Here is a 27,996-nt window from a genome sequence, read left to right as displayed (position 1 = left end):
TCGGGCAGCAACTGATGAATTTCACAAGAACAGAAAAGAACACATATTGAGAAACGGCTAACTATGAATAAATGAATGAATGAAGCATTTATATAGCACTGAACTGTGTACTACTGTATGTACACAATCACATCAGGGGTCGCTCCTCATCCACAACCTGGATAATTCAACAGCAGACACAGAGCAACAGCGCCAACTGTAGGTGGAGAGGAGAGATTTGGCTGAGACACAGAAGAGACTTTGTTTCTCAGCACATAAAGATGATCTACTTATCATGATCTCAGACTGTGGTGATGTGGTTTCTCCACTGCATGGATCTTCATGTGTTTCTTCAGGTTACTTTTACTAGGGAAACTCTTTCCACACTGATCACACGTGTGCGGCTTCTCTCCAGTGTGGATACTCTCATGTGTTTTCAGATCTGTTGACTGAATGAATCTCTTGTCACAGTGTGAACACTTGTAAGGTTTTTCTCCAGTGTGTATTCTCTGGTGCAGTTTTAAACTGTTTGCTGTAGTAAAAGTCTTCTCACACTCAAAGCACATGTACTCTCTCACACCAGTGTGAGTTTTCTGATGTTTACGTAAATGTTGCAGCAGTGAAAAACTCTTTCCACACACAGAACATGAATGTGGCTTCTCCTTTGTATGAACTGTCAAGTGTGTCTTCAGAGTTGATTCTTGAATAAATGTTTTTGCCACACTGATCACACGTGAATGGTCTCTCTCCAGTGTGGATCCTTATGTGATTTTTAAGAGTTGATGATTGACTGAACCTCTTCCCACATTGATCACATGTGAACGGTCTCTCTCCGGTGTGGATCCTCTTGTGTTCATTAAGGCGTGATGATCGCGTGAAACTCTTCCCACATTGATCACATGTGTGTGGCTTCTCTCCTGTGTGAGATGTCATGTGATCATTAAGATGTACTTTTTGTGTGAATCTCTTTCCACACTGATCACATGTGAACGGCTTCTCTCCTGTATGAACTCTCCTGTGAACATCAAGACTTTGTTTTGTTGTGAAACTCTTTCCACACTGAGTGCAGGTTGTAGATTTTTTGTTTCTTCTTTTCTTTAAAAATGTCTTTTTAGTCTTTGAGCGACTCTGAGGTTTTTCTCCAGATTTGTCATGATGTTTCTCCTCCACTTCACTCAGTTCTTCACTCTCCTCCTTCACTTCCATCAGCTCTGAAATAAAAGAAAAAGTGTTATTGTCACGGAATGCACTGGGACAAGAGGGTGAGATCCAATCGCAGTATTTATTAGGGAAATCCAAAATCATAGTCATCCAGGCAAGTGTGAAAAATCCATCAGAACAGTCCATACAATAAACAATAAAACAAAAACCAAAACAGAGAACAGGAGAACCAAGTGCAATCACCACAGGTTAAGAATCAACAAACAATGACAAAAACCACAGGGTATATATAGACAGACACTAATAACATGAATGAAGACAGCTGGGTGCAATGAGAAGACAATGAGTCCAGGAAGTGGGTTATGGTGAGGATATTGTCCAGGTTGGAGTGCCCTCTGGTGGCTAACTAGGGCACTCCAACTTGTGATCATGACAGTTATTTAATTTTCAGTACATCAAAATGAAATAAAATAAAATAAAAAGGTAATAAATTGAGACTTGCTGTGATAGATAACTGCTATAAAATATCCTGATCATTTTTATGCATTTTGATAAATTAATTGCATATGTCCCTGATTAACTTTAATATTAATCTTCCAACTGTACAGACTCACCGGTCGTCTCAACAACATCGCTCCTGTGAAGATCACCTAATTTTTTGAAATTTTGTTTCAATTTTACTTTAGCTCCACGCTTAATCTGACTCCAATTTCAAATGGTTATTAATATTAAATTTGACTATCTTTGATAAAATAAGAACTATCAATTGCTTTTTTATGATTTTTTATTTTTTATTTTATTCATTTAACTCTAAAAGTACCATATTTTTATGTAAAATAAGCTTATATTTGATATTTAATATTTATTTTACTTTAGAAAAAAAAAATCATTCCAGTAAGACCAGACAGCCAAAACCTAAATGTGGTGACTTTGGTGACATATGATGGTATAAAAATATCAAAAATATCAATATCCACTCTATGGCTGTAGTCCTCAATGGCTGCATATAGACTAAAATCTATAAACCATTGTTGTAATGAACTTAACCTCTAAGAATGTTTTAAAACTATTTATGTTGAGAGAAACTTTACAAAATACACTTACAGACAAATATGACCATGATATAAAGAAAAGACATAGCAGGAAACCGAGAAATTATTTATTTCTAAAAAATATAAATAGTACTGAGAACTATTAAATAAATTTGATCAATGACAAAAATATCTAATGTTATATTAACAGTCATATTTTGACATCAACTTTTAGACTGATATTTGATTTATTTTCCTGTAACTGTGTAATTATTAAGGACCGGTCACACTAGACTTTCCTTCCACTGACTTCCATTCATACACATGTGAATGTGGGACACCAGAAACACAAGATCAAGTGAAGTTTGCAGTAAAGTGGAGTAGATTGTATATTTTAACATTTTGAAATGATTATTATTTGTTATTTATGTTTTAAAAGAGATTCAGGGAGTGTGACATCACATCATGATCGTTTCAGCGTCTGTAGAAAGTTCACATGCTCAAAGTCTAGACTGACTGCATCTTTAAATGTGTTATTATCAGTGTCCTTCATGATTCACTCAACCCTGTTACTTCTGACATGATTTTCCTGCTTTCAAAAACACCCAGGAAGTGACATCATCTCTCTACAGCATGATGGGACAAGAAAATAATCTCAATCCATTGTCTCAGTTTTTACACAAATAAATGACTGCATTCATCAACCCTGTTACCAAAGTTACTGTAAGAAGAGATTTTGCTCAAGTTACACTTACAACCCTGTCAGCCATTCTGGAAAGTTCATTTACTTCAAACATTCCCTTCAACTTCCCTTTACTGAGCTTTTGTGAGAAAAGGTCATTATATCTCATTTCATAGTTCAACTGTTTATCTAAATGTGCAGAAGTGCTTGAGTCTTTCTAACATGAATGTTGTTCAGCATCATGAATGAATGAAGAATAAACACCAACCTCTTTGTTCTTCAGTATCTTCAGTGTGTTTCATTCTGCAGGGTTCTGGATCACTCATGTTCTCACTGTCCTCTTTAATAAACTCAGTCTTTGCAGATTTCAGCTCTTCCTGATGCTCTGATGCTCGTCTGATGGGAATATTCCAGCATTTATTGATGAACTGTTGTGGGAGGAGCTTCACTGATGATGTGCGTGATGTGGGAGGAGCTTCACTGATGATGTGTGTGATGTGGGAGGAGATGATCTGCCAAAATCAAAAATATCAGTTCCTGTGTTTTTAAAGTCAAAATCCAGATATCAAATTTTAGTCTGCATCAAATTAAATGTAAAAAATCGATTTAGCATCGAAAACCAATTAAATGCAAGTGTCTATTTTAATGTTTCAAACAACTTTTGTGAAAAGAAAAATGTTTTTAATGTTGCATCATCATTTAGTGTAACAGATATATTTAATGCAAAAAGGAAACAAGTTATTGTTTACCTGTACTTAATAAAATATATAAAATAATAAGAGAACTACATTTAGTTAAATTTTATATAATTAAAAACTTGGTGGTTTGAAAGATAGTGTATAACTATACACTATAAAAAGTATAAAGATATAAAATGACAATTTTGGGCTGCACTGTGGTCATTAAATACAGTGTTTGAATGTCATCAAATGATTTAAGTACAAAAGTTTTTTTTGTTTGTTTTTTGCTATATAAACCCCTTTTTTGTATTTCACCCACAAACTAATTTGAATAAGAATTTATATCAGTCTTTCGTAAAACAACTGATGCTAATTCAGAACATTTTATTTCTAAATTGAACATTATTCTGTTGACAGCAATGAAATGAGCTTTAAGTGTCAATTTACAGCAGATCTGAAGACATCAGCATAATAAATGATGTGAAAACAGGAACTATTGACATGAAATAAAGAGTGTTTTCAGCAGTTTCTCTGTTAATATTGATGATCCTCAGACTATCAACACTCATTCAACAAGACATTCAGATCATCTCACTTTATTCTGAGTGTTTGCTGTTAGAAACTGATTATTTGAGTCAGGATATATGAGAAAACACTATAAAACTGCTCTATTGAAAGACAATACTGATATTTCTCACAATATGACATAGATAAAACACCAGTAATACAAAAACAAACACTAATGACAGTCATCTTCATCAACTATTGCTAAATAACTCTGAATTAACTATAACTATGAAAAATGGTTTGATTTTATAACAACATTGATTGTAATAAAGTAATTAGATCTTTAACATGTAACAGTTTTTATGTGCAGAAACTGAAAACTCTCCCCGTCTCAGACTTTTGTTTATATGCTCATTAATCTAAAACTATTATAAATGTTTTGATTTTAATTTTAGTGTGATGTTATTACACAGTGTGTTATATATAAGTACATGTTTTATTTATAATGATGTAATTTAAAAGAAGATAATTGTGTGGTCTGTTCAAATGAAATGTGTGTTAATTTATCTTTAGTTTCTTCTTTTCTCACAGTGATGGAGTGTGAAAGCAGGAGATACCAACACAAGCTCTACAGATGAGCCTGATATGAAACACCAAAAACAATTCTGAGGAGTTTAAATGTGTGATGATGAACAAAGCTCATATTAATCTAATACTACATAAATATTACAAAACATATTCAAATGTCATATATATTGTCAGTCGGTGAGTGTTTTTATCATTCAGCTTTAACCCTGTGATTATTCAGGTAGGGTCAGGATAGTCAGATCTGCCTCAATCATAAAGTTCTCACCGCTGCAGGCTGAAGATCTTCAGGAATGATGGAGAAGACTCTCCTGTGCTTCTGTTTTGAGCCTCAGTTTAAGGAAAGTCTCACAGGAGGCGGTCATAACAATAAAAACACTGATTTCATTGGTTACGATATAAAGAAGATACAACTTAAAATCTCTATAATCTACACTTAATGCAGTTCATGAGGAAACCCTTCACTCCTCAGACTCTCATTCTGGTTTATATTTCTGAAAACTCATTTTAGTGTATTTCATTTACATTGAGTTCACACTTTAATTCTTCCTCTCTAACCTACATGTATCCTTTACTGGACAAACTGTGATCCGTATGAGTTTAATACTGAACACTGCTTTGATATCTTAAATACGGGATGATTCTGTATTATGACAACAACTCTACTTTATTTTTAAAGGTTTTATGATTATTGCTCTTCTGATCTAATTTCACTACTGCAATCAATGTACTTATTAGAACATCAAACTTTCAATCCACATCTATCATATTGCTGTAGTTATTTATCTATAGTGGCTGATGATGGTGAGTGTCCTCATGTTTGTTTTTGTATTATTAATGTCATATTGTAAGAAATATCAGTATTGTCTTTCAATAGAGCAGTTTTATAGTCTTTTCTCATATATCCTGACTCAAATAATCAGTTTCTAACAGCAAACACTCAGAATAAAGTGAGATGATCTGAATGTATTGTTGAATGAGTGTTGATAGTCTGAGGATCATCAATATTAACAGAGAAACTGCTGAAAACACTCTTTATTTCATGTCAATAGTTCCTGTTTTCACCTCATTTATTATGCTGATGTCTTCAGATCTGCTGTAAATTGACACTTAAAACTCATTTCATTGCTGTCAACAGACTGAGGGGATTTGATGACTACAAAATTGTTTCTTTCTGTTTTTCTTACAGTTCTTTACTACTTTTCTAGATATCTGTCATTATTTTAATGAAGAAACAGAATAAAGTTAGAATTAGAAACAAAACAGTTTATGAAACAGTTAACTGAATTAGTATCAGTTGCTTTACAGTAGACGGATATACATGCTTTATATAAAAGAAAGAAAGAAAGAAAGAAAGAAAGAACTTGTCAGTATTTAGAACAAGAATCATTTTCTGACATTCAAACACTGTATTTAAGGATCACAGTGAAGCCCAAAATACTCTTTCATTGTCATTTTAAATCTTTATACTTTGCCACTTTCCTTCAAACCATTAGATTTCACTCATTTGTCAGCAAGAAGATTTTAATCATTTAAAATATAATTAAATTTAGTATGATCTCTTATTCTTTTATATATTTTATTAAGTACAGGTCAAAATAACTGTTGTTTCATTTTTATATTAAATATATCTGTTACACTAAATAATGATGGAACATTAAAACATTTTTTTTTCATAAGAGTAATTTGAAACATTAAAACAGACACTTGCATTTAATTGGTTTTCTATTTAAAATTGCTTTTGTACATTTAAACACAGTAACTGATATATTTTTGATTTTGGCAGATCAGCTCCTCCAACCAATCTTCAGTTCAGTAAATGAAGCCCCGCCCACTACAATTCACCCGTGAAGCTCCTCCCACATCACTCACATCATCAGTGAAGCTCCTCCCTCATCACTCACATCATCAGTGAAGCTCCTCCCACAGCAGTTCATCAATAAATGCTGGAATATTCCCATCAGACGAGCATCAGAGCATCAGGAAGAGCTGAAATCTGCAAAGACTGAGATTATTAAAGAGGACAGTGAGAACATGAGTGATCCAGAACCCTGCAGAATGAAACACACTGAAGATACTGAAGAACAAAGAGGTTGGTGTTTATTCTTCATTCATTCATGATGCTGAACAACATTCATGATAGAAAGATTCAAGCACTTCTGCACATTTAGAGAAACAGTCGAACTATGAAATGAGAGATAATGTTCTTTTCTAACAAAAGCTCAGTAAAGGGAAGTTTGAGTAACTTTCACAATGATTGTCAACATCAGATCAAACTAAATATTTATTTCACATTATTTCAATATCTGCTTCACAGTTTTCAAGAGTGTTTCCAGAATTTAGGCATTTTCAATATAGTTTACAACATTGTTATTTTTAGGAATAAACTGTAAACACCAAAATGTTTGAAGTAAATGAACTTTCCAGAATGGCTGACAGGGTTGTAAGTGTAACTTGAGCAAAATCTCTTCTTACAGTAAATTTGGTAACAGGGTTGAAGAATGCAGTCATTCATTTGTGTAAAAACTGAAACAATGGATTGAGATTATTTTCTTGTCCCATCATGCTGTAGAAAGGGCCCATATGATGTTCCTGGTTGTTTTTGAAAGGAGGAAAATCATGTCAGAAGTAACAGGGTTGAGTGAATCATGAAGGACACTGATAATAACACATTTAAAGATGCAGTCAGTCTAGACTTTGAGCATGTGAACTTTCTACAGACGCTGAAACGATCATGATATGATGTCACACTCTGTGAATCTCTTTTAAAACATAAATAACAAATAATAATCATTTAAGTATTCACAGTTTTAGGAACATATATTAAACATCCGTCTAAAAGTTGATGTCAAAATATGGCTGTTAATATCAAATTAGGTATTTTTGTCATTGATCAAATATATTTAATAGTTCTCACTACAGAAACATGCTCTAGCAAGAGCAATGTTTTCTTTATTTTCTTAATATTACTTATTAAGAATTATTTAAGGGAAGGTGGCAGAGCAGCTATTTGGGAAATTCTGTAGCCAGAAGACCTCCATTCAGTGATGATTGTCTTAATTCAGTAAATCTAAATTTAATAACATTTGAAACTGGAGTCAGATTAAGCGTAGAGTTAAAGTAAAATTGAGACTAAATTCTAAAAATAAGGTGAACTTCACAGGAGCGCTGAAATAACATACACACATTATACCTTCACCCAGACCTCTGGATTCTGCAGTTGGGACGACAGGTGGCTCTTTACAATTGGTTGATTAATCTTAATGTCATTAATTTATGAAAATGCAAATGCATAAAAATGATCAGAATGTTTTATAGCAGTTGTCTATCACAACAAGGCTCAATTTTATGACCTTTAACTTTACATTTCTCTTTTCTCTCTTTAAATTATTTTGATGTACTGAAAATTAAATTACCCTTTTTTCTTTGATTTCAGAGCTGATGGAAGTGAAGGAGGAGATTGAAGAACTGAGTGAAGTGGAGGAGAAACATCATGACAAACCTGGAGAAAAACCTTTGAGTCGCTCAAAGACTAAAAAGACATTTTTAAAGAAAAGAAGAGCCAAGACATCTACAAACTGCACTCAGTGTGGAAAGAGTTTCTCAACCAAACAAAGTCTTAATGTTCACATGAGAGTTCATACTGGAGTGAAGCCGTTCACATGTGATCAGTGTGGGAAGAGTTTCAGTGAATCTGCACACCTTAAAGAACACATGATGATCCACACTGGAGAGAAGCCGTTCACATGTGATCATTGTGGGAAGAGCTTCATACGAAAAGTACATCTTAAGGATCACATGAGAGTTCACACTGGAGAGAAGCCACACACATGCGATCAATGTGGGAAGAGTTTCAGACACTCATCAACCCTTAAAAAACACATGAGGATCCACACCGGAGAGAAGCCATACGCATGTGATCAATGTGGCAAAACATTTGTTGGGTCATCAAACCTGAAGAGACACCTGACAGTTCATATGAAGGAGAAGTCATATCCATGTTATTTATGTGGAAAGAGTTTTTCACGGCTGCAATATTTACATGAACATCAGAAAATTCACACTGGTGTGAGAGAGTACATGTGCTTTGAGTGTGAGAAGATGTTTAATACAGCAAACCATTTAAAACAGCACCAGAGAATTCACACTGGAGAAAAACCTTACAAGTGTTCACACTGTGACAAGAGATTCAGTCGGTTAGGACATCTGAAAACACACAAGATGATCCACACTGGAGATAAACCTTACATGTGTTCACACTGTGACATGAGATTCAGTCAGTCAGCAAATCTGAAATCACATGAGATGATCCACAGCAGAGAGAAGCCGCACACGTGTGATCAGTGCGGAAAGAGTTTCTATAATAAAAGTCACCTGAAGATACACATGAAGATCCACACTGGAGAAAAACCTTACACTTGTTCATACTGTGACAAGACATTCAGTGATTCATCATCTCTGAAAAGACATGAGAGGATCCACACTGGAGAAAAACCGTACAAGTGTTCACACTGTGACAAGAGATTTAGTCGGTCATCACATCTGAAAACACATGAGAGGATTCACACTGGAGAAAAACCTTACAAGTGTTCACACTGTGACAAGAGATTCAGTCAGTCAGCAAATCTGAAATCACATGAGATGATCCACAGCAGAGAGAAGCCGCACACGTGTGATCAGTGTGGAAAGAGTTTCACTATTAAAAGTGACCTGAAGATACACATGAAGATCCATGCAGTGGAGAAACCACATCACCACAGTCTGAAATGAAGTAGTTCATCTTGATGTGCTGAACAAGAAAATCTCTTCTGTGTAAGTTAGCCACAGCCAAATCTGTCCTCTCTAGCTTTAGTTGGCCCCATGGGAGACATTTGACTGTTGAGGTGTGTGTGTTGGGGGCAACTGGTGATGAAGAAAAATGCCATGTGGCAATATTGATAATATTTCCATTTTAAACCATGAAGGCGAGCTAGTTGATATCACACAATCAATGTGCAAACTTTGCGTGAGAGTTACGCGGGTGAAGAAGTCTCAAACTCCAGTCAATTATTCACTACAGAAACTGAAAGTAAAAACTGAGCTTTTGGCATCTGTCACTGCATTAACGGCTCATATTCTCTTAGAGATGATGAGAGATGAACATAATTTATGTTCTTAATATTTCTCTTGTGGCCCATAGTGAGAGAAAAAAAATAGTATCTTTCATAAATCAAGAAGTATTTTGTGTTAAACAAGTTGTCTTTTAACCCTTTGGCATGTAAGCTTAAAATATTCTGGCTTAGCCCCCAGCATGTGTTTTTTAAGGTGACACGTCATTGCTTGTCACGTATTACACCACAGCACTGTATGAATGATGATCTGCTTTTATTTAGTTTTTCCTTTTTTATTCAAAATATTCACAAATTTGTTTACTGCAGCATGAAATATCTGATATTCCAATTGTCAAATATGTGCAAGTGGATGTGTTTTGCTGTTTAAACACCTTTATAACGTTCATGTTAGTTGAGCTGCATGCGCGATGGGCGCCGCCATGTTAGTTTGGGCTGTACAGAGAATTAGATTTACAGCATGTGAATTCTTCCACTTCTCCCGAAATACATGAAAGTAAGTAAGTCGGTGAACTGGGGAAGAATAGAGTAAGCTTTTAAGTTACTATCACAATGTGTATCTGATATGAATAAAATGTGTGGTCTAATTATTATTGAAAGGGTTGTTATTTCCGCTTCTATAGACATCAATGTGTATTTTACAAACTCTAAATGTATTGTTTTGTTAGTACTCATGTGTATTTAAATGTCTGAAACCTAAAATAATCATTATTTGGTTAAAAACACTGCATAAATGTGATAAATGAAAAGTGCTGCGTGCGTCCGTCTCTAGTTTAGCGCCAGCCAAAGCGCGCAAGTATATTTAAATTTGGCAGTTGGTCACGTGATGCACTGAACGTTCTAATCACACCAGTGTGATTGTACGCATCAAAGGGTTAAATGAGGAGTATGCCATCTAACTAATCGGTTCCACTTTATATTAAGTGGCCTTAACTACTATGTACTTACATTTAAATTAATCATTTGATACAATGCACTTATTGTGTACATACATGTTTTTACATTGTACTTATATTTTAAAAACACCTGCTTGTAATTACATCTGTAATTAATTTCTGTAATTACATTTATAATTACACTGTTGACCCATCCCTTAACCATTACCCCTACCCTTAAACCTAATCATACCACCAAAGCTTTCCCTAACCTTCATCATCCCACATCAATAGCAGCAAAAGTGTTTTGCAATTCAATATGAACCCAATAAGTACATTGTACTTATTTTTTGTTGTAAGTACTTAGTAGTTAGGGCCACTTAATATAAAGTGGGACCAAAAATGGATAACTAATGAATGACTAAGGCATTTATATAGCACTTTACTATGTAATACTGTACACCCTAAGTGCTTCACAATCACATCAGGGGTCGCTCCTCATCCACAACCTGGATAATTCAACAGCAGACACAGAGCAACAGTGCCAAGATCAAATCTATGGTTTAGTGATAACGATAGCACCTGTTTAAAAAATTTGATCTGACATTTTGAAGTTGTGAGGTTATGACAACGGGCGGTGCACATATGCATGCGTCTTTCCCATGGTCTTTCCGTGCTCATGGGCAAAGGAGTTTCTCTGAAAGGCTCGCGCGAGACTGAACAGAATGCAGGAAATGAAGTATACCCGGGCCTTAACCGCTCTAAATTGTAATGGACTGAAGCTCACGTTCACATCGGGGCACTTTCACTTTAACGATCAAAGTGCACGCCACTGATAAGCATCATAAGCGTCCTCCACTGGATGAGGAATATCACTTTCATTTCTATTTCAGATATCTCTTTTATAGATGGCATCAATGCTTTTGCCTTTCAAGATGTAATTACCGAAATCAAAACAGTCCATAAACTATAAATCCTCACGAAATCTTAAGTCAAGCCAGCTCGCGCGTCAACCTGAGAGATCAAGGCAAGGCAAGGCAATTTTATTTGTATAGCACATTTCATACACAATGGTAATTCAAAGTGCTTTACAGAAAGAAGAAGAATAAAAATAGAACATAAGGAATAGAAATAACAGTAAAAACAGAGAATTTTGCTATTTGGATTTAAAATGCATTAAAAGTCAGAATAATGATGATACATAAAAAATATAAAAATTTAAAAAATTAAAAATTAAATGTAATAAAATAAAAAATTAATAAAAACAGGAAAAGAATTTAAAAAAAAATCAAAAGATAATACGTATAAAATAATGTGCAAACAGTTCGGACATAGCACAGTGCTCAATCAGCAAATGCATAGGTAAAAAGATGTGTTTTGAGTCTGGATTTGAATGTGGCTACTGTTGGAGCACATCTGATCTCTTCTGGAAGCTGGGTCCAGCTGCGGCTGGCGTAACAGCTAAAAGCAGACTCTCCCTGCTTTGAGTGAGCCCTTGGTATTTTTAAGTGAGTTGATCCTGATGATCTGAGTGATCTGTTAGGTTTATATTCTATGAGCATACCTGCAATGTATTGAGGTCCTAGGCCATTGAGTGATTTATAAACGAGTAACAGTACTTTAAAATCAATTCTAAATGCAACTGGAAGCCAGTGCAAGGACCTGAGGACTGGTGTGATGTGTTCATGTTTTCGGGTTCTGCTCAGAATCCTGGCAGCAGCGTTCTGTATGAGCTGTAGCTGTCTTATGGTCTTTTTGGGAAGACCAGTGAGGAGCCCATTACAATAATCCACCCTGCTGGTGATGAAAGCATGAACAAGTTTCTCTAAGTCTTGACTGGAGACAAAGCATCTAATTCTTGCAATATTTTTGAGATGATAATATGCTGATTTAGTTATTGTCTTTACATTGCTACTGAAACTCAGGTCTGACTCCAAAATCACACCAAGATTCCTGACTTGATTTTTAGTTGTTTGACCCCTAGAGTGAAGGTACATGTTCACTTTGAGAACTTCATCTTTGTTTCCAAACACAATGACTTCAGTTTTGTCTTTGTTTAACTGAAGGAAGTTTAGGCACATCCAATTTTTAATTTCATCAATGCATTGGCACAGGGAGTCAATGGGGCAGTAGTCGTTAGGTGATAGGGCTAGGTAAATCTGGGTGTCATCTGCATAGCTGTGATATGCAATTTGGTTCTTTCTCATTATTTGGCTCAGTGGCAGCATATATAGGTTGAACAGGAGGGGTGCAAGTATTGAACCTTGAGGGACTCCGCATGTCATGGATGTCCACTCAGACTTATAGTCACCGATACTCACATAATAACCTCTCACTTCTAAGTATGACCTGAACCATTTAAGGACCATCCCAGAAAGCCCAACCCAGTTTTCGAGCCTGTCAAGAAGAATGTTGTGATCGACAGTCTCAAACGCAGCACTGAGGTCGAGAAGAACCAGCACTGATAATTTACCTGAATCTGTGTTAAGGCGAATATCATTTATTATCTTTATGAGTGCTGTTTCTGTGCTGTGATGCAGTTGGAAACCAGATTGAAAGTTATCAAAGTATCCATTCAAGCTTAAGAACTTGTTCAGCTGATTGAAAACAACTTTTTCAATGATCTTGCCTATGAAAGGAAGATTTGAGATTGGCCTGTAGTTGCTCAATATGGTGTTATCCAGATTGCTCTTTTTCAGGAGTGGCTTAACAAATGCAGTTTTCAGGGATTTTGGAAAAGTCCCAGAGAGAAGTGAGGCATTTACCACTTCTAGGAGATCTGCTTCTAAACAGTTTAACACTCTTTTGAAAAAAGATGTGGGAAGTGTGTCAAGGGCACAGGTTGATGTTTTAAGGTGCTGTACTGTTTCTTCCAAAATTTTACCATCAATTGCTTCGAAATCAGACATAATAGCTACTTTCTGAGGTTGTGATCTGATCTGTTTTACCCCAGTGCAGCTCAAGGATGTGCTGATCGCCTTTCTGATATTATTAATTTTCTCAGAGAAGAAGGAAGCAAAACTCACTACATTTGCTGTCTGAGAGCATTTCACTGGGAATCTGACTTGGGGGGTTTGTTAGTCTCTCTACTGTAGCAAAAAGAGTGCGGGTGTTGTTTAAGTTTCTGTTTATAATATTTGAGAAAAAGGTCTGTCTAGCTTTGCCTAATTCCACATTGAAAACATGAAGAATATCTTTATAGATGTTATAATGGATTTCAAGTTTTGTCTTTCGCCACATGCGCTCAGCTTTTCTGCATTGTCTTTTCAATTTTTGCACTGCTGTTGAGTTTCTCCACTGTGCTTTTTGTCTGCCACTTTTCTTCCTGACTTTCACAGGAGCAATGTTATCAATAACATTCTGTACTTTTGAGTTAAAAGAATCAAGGAGAAAATCAACAGAGTCTGCAGATATGCTTGGTGTTAAAGATATAGCCTTTATAAACAGTGCACTAGTGTTCTCATTTAAGCATCGCTTTTTGACCGAGATAGATCTAGCTTCAACAGTTGGAGAGATCAATAAATCAAAGAAAATACAGAAATGATCAGATAGCGCTACATCCTTAATGACAATGGATGGAATGTTTAGACACTTACTGATAATTAAATCTAGAGTGTGTCCACGATTGTGTGTAGGTCCATGTACATGCTGAGTCAGATCAAAAGTATTCAAAACAGTTATGATTTCTTTTGCCATATTGGATTCTGCATTTTCTATGTGGATGTTAAAGTCCCCAGTAATAGCAAAACAGTCAAACTCTGAGGAAATTGCTGATAACAGTTCTGTAAAGTCCTCCACAAAGGCTGGAGAGTATTTTGGAGGCCTGTAGATAACTATAAGTAGAATGCGAGGAGCATCTTTTAATACAATACCCAAGTATTCGAAAGACAAGTAATCACCAAATGACACTTGCTTGCATTGATAGACATCTTTAAATAGAGCAGCTACACCTCCACCTCTCCTAACAGCTCTGCAGACACTCATAAAAGTAAAGTTAGGAGGGGCTGTTTCATTCAGGATTGTTGAACTGCAACTGTCTTCAAGCCATGTTTCATTTAGAAGCATAAAATCTAGGTTGTTTGTGGTTATTAAGTCATTGACTAGAAGTGATTTATTTTTAAGTGAGCATATGTTTAGAAGTGCTAACTTAACAGTCTTACTTTCTGTCTCTACAGTAATCTTAGTTTGACGTGTAATAGGTAGCAGATTAAATGGGTTTGCCAAACAGTTTGAGAAGGCCTTAGGCTTTCTATAACGTAATAAAACAGAAATAGAGAAAGCTACAGGCACACTGGGCTACACACATCACTGAGAGCTGTTATCGGTTGTTTTTGATTCACCTAGAACAGATGAAGGAGGGTGAGGGCCTGGCGTTGTGGCAGGGGCCGAAGAGCTCTCGCAGGAGGAGGGGGAGGGCGAGCTGGGCCCACAGGCTTTGGTGGTTTCGGGGCTTGACGCTTTTTTGTTGATATCTGGGGGCTCGCAGCAAAAGAGTGGGAGAGTTTGGTTCCAGCATACACCAGTTCCTCCATTTTCTCTGAGAAGCACAGAAGAGGGGATGCTGGAGAAAGGGATAACATGTCCGGTGAGAGGGGCTGTTGCTCTGGTGTTAGCGGAGGCTGTAATATGTTGTCCTGGCTTCCCTGGCTGTTTTCCCGAAAGTCGTCCTTGGGTGCTGAATCTTGGAGCAGTTCTAATACGTCACTGTCTCTCGGTGAGCTCTGTGGGCAGGGCTCAGTCAAGATTGTGTCCGTGAGCAGTGGTTGTTGTGGCTGCGTGGTGTTATCATTGACCTTGTGGGAAGTGTCAACCGCATGTCCATTCAACTGCTGAAATGAAGTCCTGTGGTCAGTTGAACTCTGTCCAGGTGGGTTTGTGCCATTCAGGTTGAGTGGATTTGCACACACTGCTGAAGGATGATGGAGGCAGAAGTAGATATTGTCCTTTAGCACTCTTGAGCCCAGTTTGTTTGGGTGCAGGCCATCATGAGTGAACAGTTGTCTCTGACTCCAGAACAGATTGAAGTTGTCGATGAAATTCAGTCCTTTTAAGTTGCAGGTTTTTTGCAGCCATGTGTTAAGTCCAAGCAACCGTGTAAATCTATTTGTTCCTCTTGCTGGGAGTGGTCCACTGATGAACGACTGAACTTTTAGTCTTTTAAGCATTTCAAAAAGTTCATTGAAATCCCTCTTAAGGAGTTCTGACTGCTCCTTCCGAATATCATTCTTCCCCACATGAATGATTAGTCGATTTGCAGTCTTATATTTCATCAGAATGATCTTAAGTTCCCTGTTTACATCAGAAACTGTTGCTTGTGGAAGGCAGCATGTAGTTGTATCCCTGCTGCTAATGTTTCTGATAACAGAGTCACCCACTATCAGAGTCCTGGGCTCGGCTGCTCTAAGAGCTGAGTGCCGCTGACTGTTCAACCTTGAGCGGCAGTTAATATCGGTGTAAGCTGCTGGCTGATTTGATCTGTGTCCGATCATGTTTGGGGATTCCTCACCCACATTAGATTCCTCACCCACATTCATTAACACTTCAAATCTGTTCTCCAGATGTATTGGCGGTGGTAGGGAGCTAGTGTTTGGGGTAGAGGATGCTACTGCATTAATATTTGATACTCGTGACAATCTGATGTCTCGAGTGCCTTTGGGTCTCGCTCCCTGTGTGTGCCATCGATTAATATGCTGATCAATTCCGGCACTCAGTACAGTCTGTTTAGGGGCATTAGATTCATGGGACTCACCGACTGTGGGCTGAGGACGTCCATGATGAAGCTCTGTTGTGTGTTCCTTCTGGTTTGGTAGTCCCGCAAGTAACTTTGTTTCAAGAACTGCAATCCTTTGTAGAAGTCTGTGGCAGTTTGTGCAGCAGGTAGATTCTTCAACCAGAGGAGGCATATTATTTCTAATCCTTTTGGATGTAGGCAGCTGTGTTTTCCCTTCTCCGGAATGTAAGCTGATGGCTGCCATCAGTGGGAGGCTGGTTGGATAAAAATTCCCCTTTTTTGTAGCAATTCTTCCAGTTAAAAAGATTGTTGTTGCCAAGATTTGTCGTTTTAGTACTGTGTTGATTCGCTGAAGTTAAAATTAGGAGATAAAATATAAAAGCAATAGAGCAAAGCGCGGAGCTGTAAGCAAGAGCGTCCGAACAGTAGCGAAGCAGGAAGCAGTGATTTATGCAGTGATTTATGCACTTTAAGGTAAGGAGATCAGTCATCATTTATATACCATCGACCTGTCCTAAAAAATTAGCATGCTTTGATCGATGGTTTGGAGATCGCGTGTTTCTCCGTTCGAGAGTGCATTTCCTGTTCACATCTGCGACAAAACAGCTGATTATTTACTAACGGATCGCTTACAGAAATGTGAAAATGGTCTCATTTGAAAGAAAATATCATAAGCTAAAAGATGATATAGTGTGACTAATTGAAGCAGCCCTTATCAAAAGTGCGGGGGTCGATTTCTGTCTTTTCAAAACTGCGGGGGTCCTGACCCCCCTGTCCCCCGTGCCAACGGCGCCCCTGGTTTGATGGTCGTGTAAATATGAGAAATACTGTGAACTGCTCGACTCTCCTCAGAAGACTCGACGCTGAAACTGAATGAGAGGAAGGCGCACACGAGCGGTGACGTCATTGGCCACGAACAGTAGATGATCAAAGACGCGCCAAATATGGTTCAAAACGACAAAACATCTATAAAAATAACAATCACTCAAAAAACAACACGCTGCTCATCTCTATTCCTGCTCTCTTTCTGCTGGTTGTGTAAAGCTGTGGTGAGATCATTTCAGTTTATTTTGGAAAAAGTGTTGTTTAAAGCAGGGGCGGATCTACCGGGGTGGCACGTGGTGGCAACTGCCACCCTAAGAAAAAGCTTTGCCACCCCATCTGCCACCCCAAAATTATCAGAGAATAAAATATAAATGTTAGCAGTGTTTCAAATACTACTGCTTTTCAGCAGCGGCGCTTCAATGTGATGACATAAAAAAAGACAGCGTATTGCAAAATAATGGCAAGAAAACACGTCTTTCAATAAGCTGCATGACTATTGCACGCGCACGCAGCGCGCCCCGTGTAGTCAGCTTCATTAACAAATGACTCTTATGAACCAGTTCTTTGGGAGTCAAAAACACAGCGTAGCCAAGTTCATTTACGAATTGTTTTCCATTTGTTCGTGAATCATAAAATTACTGCTTCTCGGCTAACTCAGAAGTCCTTGAATTTTCGTTATTTTTGCGAGCTGATTCACCGACCGCCCGCTCCACTTTCATCATGGATAAAGGTCTTTTTGCCATCCACCGAAACGGTGACATGAAATCAATAAGAAGATCCCGATCACAGAAACTAGTTAGGTAAGAATCTAAATGTATTTTAGCTTTTCTCTCTAATGCTAACACATTATAAATGATTCAGTTGGCCCAGTTTCCTAAACCATTCTTTCAGTTCTCAAAACAAAGACACATTTCTCAAAACGTTTAACAATGACTACATTAGGTAGCAAAACTGATGGCACACACCAGTCAAAATCTGAGAGAGAGCTGAATGAATAATTTACAGGGGTTTTAAACTTACACAGTACCAGTACTTTAGATGAGGGAAATTTCACTATGTACAGTAAACTGTAGCACGCTGTACACCCTCAAACTTGTGATTGTCAACTTTCTCTGTAGCCATTTGTTATACTGTATTTTGCAGAACTGAGAAATGACTGTCTTGTGTCAGAAGACCAATACACTGCTATAGTACCTTATTTACTGTAATAAAATTTGGCCAAATGTGCAGAGGATGCTGAATTTAGTTATACTGTAATTGACAGTATACTGTATTGTGGTGCATACCAAGTTCATACTTATCTACCACGAGATCAATTTACAATAGTAAAATGAAAAAAAAAAAAAAAAAATCACTGCTGTATTTTACTGTATCTGTAAATTTATTTTTGTATAGTGTAGTAGACAGTGAGCTGCAAAATAATTCCTGAATCCCAGTAAGTGGTATTTTTGTTACAGTGTTATATGAATTGATCTCACTAGTGTTGTGTGTCATCTGAGGCCAAAGTTTGATTTTGTCAGACAAGAATAAGTTTTTCACTAAAACATTTTATTTTGACCTGGACGTTTGAGGTTTGTACAAGTTGGTGCATAGTTTTGAGACTGTGTTTATATAGTTGTGAGAAAATATTGAATTGAGAATCAACTGATAGCAGAGCTTGACTACGAGGCCTGTCTGAACTAACACAGAATGCTTGATGTATGATTTTTAGTTATATTAGGATAAGTTTTAATGTTTGTAACCATAAGTGATCTTGTAATGTCTTCCCACCCTATCATGTTTAGTCTTGATTCAATCCTCTCAGGATGTTTTAATTAACAATGTATGTTATGATAAAATCCATTATTCTGTTATTAACCTCCTCTAGAGTAAAAACTACCAACTCTGACTCCGTCAAATATAAAATATATAAAAAAAGAGACAAATGAAGCATTCTCCCACTAAAAGTCTCTTCCTACTATTGGTCATATCACCCCAAATAGGTGTGGACTGATTTATCCTTAAAAAAGACAACAACACGCCTGGTCGATGTTCTCTCGATTGTATTTGGATTGACTCCCGTACGTCTCTCATCCAGCTCCTGTCCAGCAATCGCGCTTCCATCCCACGCTCAGTCATCCCTATCGTTCTGAAGAGACGGACTTCCTTCCTTTATTTTGCAGCAATTTTACTTTCAAGTTAAATTCCTGCTGAACACACAACCTTGGAAAGGAAACTCCAGCTCTAACGCACTGAAATTCTCCAGACACACACATCCACCACAGCACCAACGTTACCACTGCAAGTATAACCCCTCTTCAGATGCGTTACATGCCCTATTAAGGTGATGTGATTCGTTGCTGGCTCTCAAAGGTTTAACAGTTTGTAATTTTGCCATTCTTTGATTATCTCTCTCTTTCTGTCTTGACTTTCGTTATCCCATATGTATTCTTCTCTTAGATTTAGTTGTATGTATTTGTAGTTTTATGTATTAAATCCAGTATATTCACTTTTGATTGTCCCTGTTGATGCTCATGAATGAAGCCAGGTCATTTTAACCTTTTGATTTTGCTGCTATATGCTTTTAAACTGTTAAGTACTCGGATAGGAAATTATTCCTCTTGGCCAGAAGAAAAACCTCCTTTTAAGAGTTGATAAAAGATTGTACTGAAAAGTTTTGGTGAACATTAAAAAATGAACAATAACAATGAGTTGTTGAAAAAATGACTAATAAGTTTAATCAATCATTATTGAAACAAATACAAATTTTAAGTAAAAGTGACACCAAATGAGACAGATCTCTCTCTTTTTACTGACTTATAAGAGCCAAAACATCTTGAGAGAAGAAGAGAAGCAAAGAAAGAATATTCTGCTGAAAAACAATGAAGAATGAGTTCAAATTAATATCGGATTCATGTTTTTCTTAAAGCGTCATGACTCTTCTTCAGCTCCTGAACTGTGAGAGCACAAGAATACTTCATTTAAGAAACTCCTGCTTTCCTTCATGAAAGAGAACTGAGTGATGGAAATTCATTACGAACATTAACACAAACTCCGGAAGATGATGTTTGTTTGTCGTGTCTCTCGCTGCAGCTGATCAGGACAGATTTCTATGGAAGAGATGCTTTATTGTGTCACGTTTGGTGTCACTGCTGGATCTGAAGATGATCTAGCCTGATCCGCTTCTTCCCAGTGTGAACTCTCATGTGAATCTTCAGCCTTGATTTAAATGTGATGTGTTTTTACACTTAGAGCATATGCGTTTTTTGGTTTGTTTTTCCTTTCTTGTTCATGTCCATCAGGTCTAGAAGAAACATTAAATCATGTGAGATTTCAAATGAATGACAAACGTCAAATGAAAAGAGAAGCTCAAAGTCAAGATCATGATGAGTTCAAGAGTCATTTTAATCCCATCAGATCTGGTCGACAACTGCTGTGTCACGATTATGATCTATTTTAATGTCATGAAGATGATTTGTGTTATAAATCACTACAGGCTTGACATGTAATCTGTAAAATAAATGAGTAATCTGTAAAAAGATAAATTATGCAAAAAATGTAAAAATTTGCTGACAGACGGTCCTTTCTCACCAAACGACAAATATGTTGGACTAATGGTGTGTTCGCTGCACCTTATGTGCTTTAATTGGTCATGATTGACAATGTAAATCTGGTGAACATCAGAATGTTCTTCATTATCATGATGAATAAATGATTGAATGAATAAACACCTCTTTGTTCTTCAGTATCATGAAGTTTCATTCTGCAGGTTCTGGATCACTGGATCTCTCTGTCCTCTCCTTTCAGATGCTTTCTGGTAGTTCAGACAAAAAACATTTAATTTACAACAGACATTAATAATAAGTAATATTAATTAATGTCAGTGTGTTCTGGGCTAAATATCTGATCCGAAGGATGGTTAACAGTGTTGGGTTACAGGGTGATTTGGCTGTGACTTATACAGAAGAGATTTTGTTGTTCAGCACATAAAGTTGAACTACTTACTGTGATTTCAGACTGTGGTGGTGTGGTTTCTCCACTGCATGGATCTTCATGTGTATCTTCAGGTCATTTTTAATAGAGAAACTCTTTCCACACTGATCACACGTGTGTGGCTTCTCTCCAGTGTGGATCATCTCATGTGTTTTCAGAGATGATGACTGACTGAATGTCTTGTCACAGTGTGAACACTTGTAAGGTTTTTCTCCAGTGTGAATTATCTGGTGCCGTTTTAATTTGTTTGATGTAATAAAAGTCTTCTCACACTCAAAGCACATGTACTCTCTCACACCAGTGTGTATTTTCTGATGTTCCTTTAAACTACACGGCAGTGAAAAACTCTTTTCACACACAGAACATGAATGTGGCTTCTCCTTCGTATGAACTCTCAGGTGTCTCTACAGGTCTGATGACCCAAGAAATGTTTTGCCGCACTGATCACATGTGAACGGCTTCTCTCCTGTATGAACTCTCATGTGAATCTCAAGACTTTGTTTGCTTGAGAATCTCTTTTCACACTGATCACATGTGAACAGCTTTTCCCCAGTGTGGATTCTTATGTGAAGCTCAAGACTTTGTTTGTGTGTGAAACTCATCCCGCACTGACCACATGTGAACAGCTTCTCTCCAGTATGAACTCTCATGTGAATCTCAAAATGATGTTTGTTTGTGAAACTCTTTCCACATTGAACACAATTGAATGGCTTCTCTCCAGTGTGGATCAACATGTGTCTCTTAAGATGTATTTTCTGTGTGAAACTCTTTTCACATTGATCACATGTGAATGGCTTCTCCCCAGTATGGACACTCTCATGTGACGCTCAAGACTTTTTTCGCTTGTGAAACTCTTTCCACACTGAGTGCAGGTTGTAGATTTCTTGGCTCTTCTTTTCTTTAAAAATGTCTTTTTAGTCTTTGAGCGACTTCTTCACTCTCCTCCTTCACTTCCATCAGGTCTGAAATGAAAGAGAAAAAGTTTAATTTTATTCTCAGAACATAAAAACTCAAATAGAGAAATATGAAGTGAAAGGACAAAGTGAGCCCAAAATTATTCCCATAATTTTCACATATTTTTATTAATTATGTATGTCCCTGAAAATCTCCACGAGTAAGTTACATTGATTGTCCAATTATTACTTCTAAAACATTGTAGGCCCAAATCTCATGTTTCTGTCAAGAGAACTATTAAAAATATCTGTGTTTCCACTGTCACTTCTGGGGCTTGATCGAGCCTCGTAAGGGCTTCCTCGTGGCCAATACCTTGGGTCAAAGTGGGCTAACTTGGGCTTGAGGAGTGCTTATGAACAAACATTATCAGATGTTTATCAGAGTTTGGAGAAAGTCAGCGCCTCAGATCATTTCATACAGAGCTACCAGCTAAAATTAGCATTAAAGACATTTAAATAATCTCACTTTCAGACAGCAGCATATGTGTGTGAAATAACTTCTGTTTGCAATCCATATCTCCGCAAATAGGCTAAACTTCGTTTTTTTCATTCGGTTTTTTATCCTCACATTGGATAAATTGCTTGAAAAATATAGCATTGATTATTCTTTCTAATGAAATGTGATGTAAACTTATGAGAATCTATATATATAGGCTACATATATATATATATATATATATATATATATATATATATATATATATATATATATATCCTTAAATGCTTCCGTAATAAAACCTGTTTTGTTTTGTGCTGTCCTGTATTAGCCTACAAATAAACAGACACGACTGAATAAGTAGACCTACGTGATTCTTTCTTTTGTGAAATAACAGTAAATACAACTTTATTTCTGTATGATTAATGTGCAATCCACACAAATTAAATAATGATGATCAATCTATCACTTTTTATTGTGAAATGTGGTAAAACATCGTTGCTTGGGTTTTAAATATTTAAAATAAAACAACAAAAAAGGCAAACGGCTGCTTTTATCAGGTTCGGCCCGCTGGAAGCCCTCACACACACTGGCCTGACACACTTATCTCATGTAAAAACATTAAAAAAATATACAACAGTGCCACAATGCTGCTGATACCAATGAAAAACTTTGTAATTATTAAGGGCCGGTCACACTGGACTTTTCCTTCCATATTATTGCTGAAGTAAAAGTACCTGAAGTACTATCATGAATGAATGACGAATAAACACCAACCTCTTTGTTCTTCAGTATCTTCAGTGTGTTTCATTCTGCAGGGTTCTGGATCACTCATGTTCTCACTGTCCTCTTTAATAAACTTTAATAAAACAGATTTCAGCTCTTCCCATTTATGGGGGAACTGCTGTGGGAGGAGCTTCACTGATGATGTGACTACTTTGGGAGGAGCTTCACTTACATATTAACATAAACATATCTGTAGTCATCAAATCCCTTCAGTCTGTTGACAGCAATGAAATGAGCTTTAAGTGTCAATTTACAGCAGATCTGAAGACATCAGCATAATAAATGAGGTGAAAACAGGAACTATTGACATTAAGTATGGGTTGAGCTCTTGACTGTCCTAGCACAGCTGTTATCACTTTAATTATTCATGTGAATTAAATGTGGGACAATGGCCTTCATCATCATTACAGTATGCTAATGCTCTGAATCAGATGCGAGGGGATCGTCATTATGCTGATTGAGGACTGTTGTGTCTCTTACACCTCTAAACTGTGTCATCTTCACAGGACACACACGCTTCTTCACTACATACTATTGATCTACTAGTGTCTTCTAACATGTTTGGTCTCATCTGACAGCTTATAAACTGAACAGAATTGTGCTGAACTTAATAGAGATATTAAAGTATCCTAATGTACAGTCTAGATAATACTGGTGAAACATTCATTGAGGAGAATATGTTAATGCACTCTCTCTCTCTCTCTCTTGATCACCAGCCATTATCCTTCAGGTTTATGGCCTTCTGGGTTCCTGTAAGTTAGTTTTGGTGTAGGTAAATTTTTCTAAACAGTATGTTGTTCAGTTCTTCTATCTGTATATTTAAACATGGTGTAAAACAGTTAAAACAACAACTTTTCCGGCTTTAAAGGCTTTGAGAATCTTTACACTTATTACTGATAATGCTGAAAGTTAAAGTGATTAAAACTTTCTTTATTCTGGTTAAATCATATCTTTAGTTCTATTAGTTCCAAGAAAGACTGATTATTTATATTGGAGTGAGATAAATAACTAAACTTTGCTCATTATCCTTCAACATGCTTTTTTTTTTAACAGATTTACTGTTATATTTCTCTTATAGACGTTATTCATACTTATAGAGATTATTCTTCTTATAATAACTGTCGTAACAGGGTTGAGTAATGTGATCAACACTGTACAGTTTAAGTAAAAACTGAGACAATGGATTGAGATTATTTTCTTGTCCTCCCATCATGCTGTAGAAAGAGCCTAGATGATGTCACTTCCTGGGTGTTACAATTTTAAGAAATCCTGTTTTTAAAAGAAGGAAAATCATGTCAGCAATAACAGGGTTGAGAAAACCATGTAGGACAAAATTGTTAATGTAAAACTAGTTAAATCTGCAGTTACTCTAGACTTTCAGCATGTACAATTTCTACAGAAAATTGAACTTTAATTTAATAAAGTTCAGGAGGAGCGCTTTCAAAAGATCCTTCCAATCATCACGTCATTCCAACCAGCAGACAGCAATCAGTATCAACATTTTTACCCAATCAGCATAAGTGGAGGACATTATAAATACGCAGTCGACTCACATGTTCCTCAACAGTTTTTTCAGCATCCCTTGTTATTTATCCCTTCACCACCCCGTCTCCTCACACTCCTAACCAGAAATACTGGGGGAGTAGTGTGGGTTTGGGCCAAATACTGAGCTCGAAGCTCTCTCCTCGGACAGCATGCCAGATACACATACCATTTACTTATTTGACTTGTTTGTAAGTGTGAACTCGTGAAACAGAAATGGTCATCATATGATGTCAGACTCAGTGGCGTCTTTTTTCTCTTCTTTTTTCCAAATAATAGTCATTCCAAAAAAAATTGTAAAAACATACAATCTCCTCCACTTGACTGCATAAATGTGTGTTTGTTTTCGCAGTGAAATTCACTTGATCTTGAGTTTCTGGTGTCCCACATTCACATGCGTCAAGAAGGAAACGTCTAGTTTGACCGGCCCTTAATAATTAAAACATTTTTAGTAAAATAAAATATAAAAGTTAATGTTAATATGACATTAGATAATTGTGTCATTGATCAAATATATGTAATAGTTCTCATTACAGAAGCATGGGATTTATCTGTAATGTTTTAAAAAATAATTGAAAGATCACTGAACCTCATTCATGGAAAGATTCAGGGAGCATAATTAATTCATAAAAAGGCATAAAACATATTGTAATATTTTATAGCAGTTCTTTGTTATATCTGAGCTCTTTTATATCTTTCACTCCATATTTCTCTCTTTGAATTATTTTGATTTACTGAAAATGAAATTAATGTTTTTCATTTCAGTCCTGGGGCCGGTTGCATAAACATAGACACAGTCTTAAGATAATGGCTTAGAAATAGTCTGACTAACTAAAGTCACTGAAGAAAGATCGTTGCATAAAATAAGCACACAGCAGTCTTAAGTAAGACTGTCTATATTGCATTGCTTTGTGGGAAAAAATAAGACGCTGAACAACTTAAACAAAATGGCCGACAGTGGGCGCTCGTCACAATTTTCCTTCGCTGAAAATATTTGTATTTTGAAGGAATACAATGCTTCCAAATCCACTTTAATGAATAAGTGTAGCGACTACAATGCCAATAGCAAAAAACACAAGGCGTGGACAACAATAACTGAAAAAGTTAACAGCGTCAACCCGTCTGTCTCGCGATCCGTCAAAGATGTTCAGAAACGTTTTAAAAATATGGTTCAAGAGGCAAAAAAGGAAATATTCAAGCGAAAAAACCCTGCAACAGGGGGGGGGACCAAATCCTAAATTGAAAAGGACAACGGAAATGATCATTGAAATATATGGAGAGGAATCTCCGATGTTTTGGGGAATCCCCGGGGGGAGGGAGAGCGGAGTATCCGGCCGGACGTTACCTGCAGCGGGGGAGGATACCGCTGGCGCATCAGTTCCGCTTGGACAATCTCGTGAGTAATAATGTTTTGATAGTGATTGTTTTTGCTTGATTAAAAAAAACCCCACTGTACTACTGTTTTGGGTTGAATACCAATTTTTATCTTCTAGTAGACTGCGAGGTGACTTTGACATTGGTCCCTGAAAATTATGAAGCGCCTGTGACGAGCCAGGACCAAACAACACAAAGCGAAGGTAAAGTTATGCTTACAGTTTTTAAACCACGAGTTATTATTTACCAAGTTAGTTAATCCTCTACTATTCCTTACAATGATTTTTTTAAGTTAAAAACAGATTAACAGTGTTTAAAATAATAAGTGGACACAGATCAGGGAAAGTAGCTTGTAATGCCATTGTAACGTTAGTGCTTATGCAATCACTAGTTGCTGAGGACAGTGTTTTCAAATTATAGGTTATATAATCAAAGACTACTTTTGTCAATATATTAATTTTTGTCAATATAGGCTATAAATATTTTCTTTTATTTGTAAAAATGCAGAACATTTTCTGTGATGGTTAGGTTTAGGGTGTGGGTTATATACTTATAACATGTTTAACTATCTATTTATAAAAACAATAGAAGCCTATGCAGTATCTCCATTTAGATAGCTAAGTAAATGTGTGTGTGTGTAAAAAGTTTTTTTTTTTTTTTTCCCTAAAATTAGTGAACTACAAGTAAACTTTAGTATGTAGTAAGTAGTATGCAATATGTAGTGCATTTTTGCAGAAAAAAAGTACAACAAAACTTTCTAATTTTGTTCTTGTTTTGTTTTGTTTTGTTTTTTTGTTGTAAAGAAGATGATTTGGACAGCACCCAAATGGCACCTGTGGGACATGGCTCAGACACAGAGAGACAGAAAGACACTACAAGCAAGATAACCATGAACAATATACTTGAAAAGCAATATGAAATATTAACACTGGAAGAGACTAAACTAAAATTAGAAATAGAAAAACTAGAATTAGAAAAAACTAAGCTAAAGTTGGAGCTACAAAAACTTGGACATGAACTATAGATCTCAACGACCATTGTCCAAGAACTAGTCAAATAATTGTATTTAATAATTTAATTTTGAATTTACTTCTTATGTAATGTTTACATAAGAAGTTATGTTTAACTGTTTTTAATTACAGTTAAAAACTTAATACCTTGCCATGTTGTGCAAAACAACACATGCACAGATTATGTTGCAGACTCTTTCTGGTTTCATTTTGAGCTCTGCATGCAGACAATGAAACCTTCGTTTCAGGACTCCAAAACACCTTTCAATAACATTTCTTGTTTTGGCATGGGCTGTGTTGTACCGAGTTTGAGGCACACTGACTGGGTTCAAGAAGGGTGTGAGAAGCCAGGGTTTTAGTGGATAACCAGAGTCACCCAAGAGCACACCCTGCAATTCTCCTCTCTCAAATGCATCATGAATTTGGGAATTCACTAAAATTCTTGAGTCATGGGTTGATCCTGGCCAACGAGCGACACAGTTGAGCATTCTGAGTTTGGCATCACAAATTGCCTGCACATTAATACTGTGGTAGCCTTTCCTGTTAACAAACAATGGCTCATGAGTTGAAGGTGCTTGAATCCTAATGTGTGTTCCATCAATGGCTCCTACAACATTTGGAAATCCAGCAATGTTGAAAAAATCTGCCTTCACCTTGTTCAAGGTAGAGACATCAGTGGGATAAAGTGGAAGTCTGCCTGACAGTGCACGAGCAACCCGATGAATAATTCTTGATGCTGTAGACCAGGGGTCCCCAAAC

The 27,996-nt window shown here is 36.6% G+C and overlaps 2 protein-coding genes and 1 pseudogene across 2 annotated transcripts in view; 1 reads left to right on the top strand and 2 right to left on the bottom strand.

Annotated features, from left to right (window-relative positions):
* The window catches only part of LOC137002595 (zinc finger protein 91-like), a 34,209-nt gene extending 31,030 nt beyond the window's left edge, over nt 1-3,179 (bottom strand). Inside the window, exons 1-3 of the mRNA XM_067362352.1 lie at nt 3,122-3,179; nt 691-1,190; nt 309-437 (exon numbers count right to left, since the gene is read on the bottom strand). Coding sequence (XP_067218453.1) covers nt 309-437; nt 691-1,190; nt 3,122-3,179 — 687 coding nt within the window. The remainder of the gene's footprint in view (nt 1-308; nt 438-690; nt 1,191-3,121) is intronic.
* Nucleotides 3,180-6,659: 3,480 nt separating this feature from the next.
* LOC137015319 (zinc finger protein 271-like) overlaps nt 6,660-27,996 on the top strand; it is a 145,322-nt gene continuing 123,985 nt past the window's right edge. Inside the window, exons 1-3 of the mRNA XM_067380203.1 lie at nt 6,660-6,717; nt 8,062-8,569; nt 8,645-9,330. Of these exons, the coding sequence (XP_067236304.1) occupies nt 6,660-6,717; nt 8,062-8,569; nt 8,645-9,330 (1,252 nt within the window). The remainder of the gene's footprint in view (nt 6,718-8,061; nt 8,570-8,644; nt 9,331-27,996) is intronic.
* Nucleotides 21,256-21,870, bottom strand: LOC137013772 (gastrula zinc finger protein XlCGF57.1-like; annotated as a pseudogene).

Source organism: Chanodichthys erythropterus, chromosome 3 (assembly GCF_024489055.1).
Source record: "Chanodichthys erythropterus isolate Z2021 chromosome 3, ASM2448905v1, whole genome shotgun sequence".
Classification (NCBI taxonomy): domain Eukaryota; kingdom Metazoa; phylum Chordata; class Actinopteri; order Cypriniformes; family Xenocyprididae; genus Chanodichthys; species Chanodichthys erythropterus.
The sequence above is the reverse complement of the archived record's forward strand: the minus strand, read 5'-3'. Positions and strand labels throughout refer to the sequence as shown.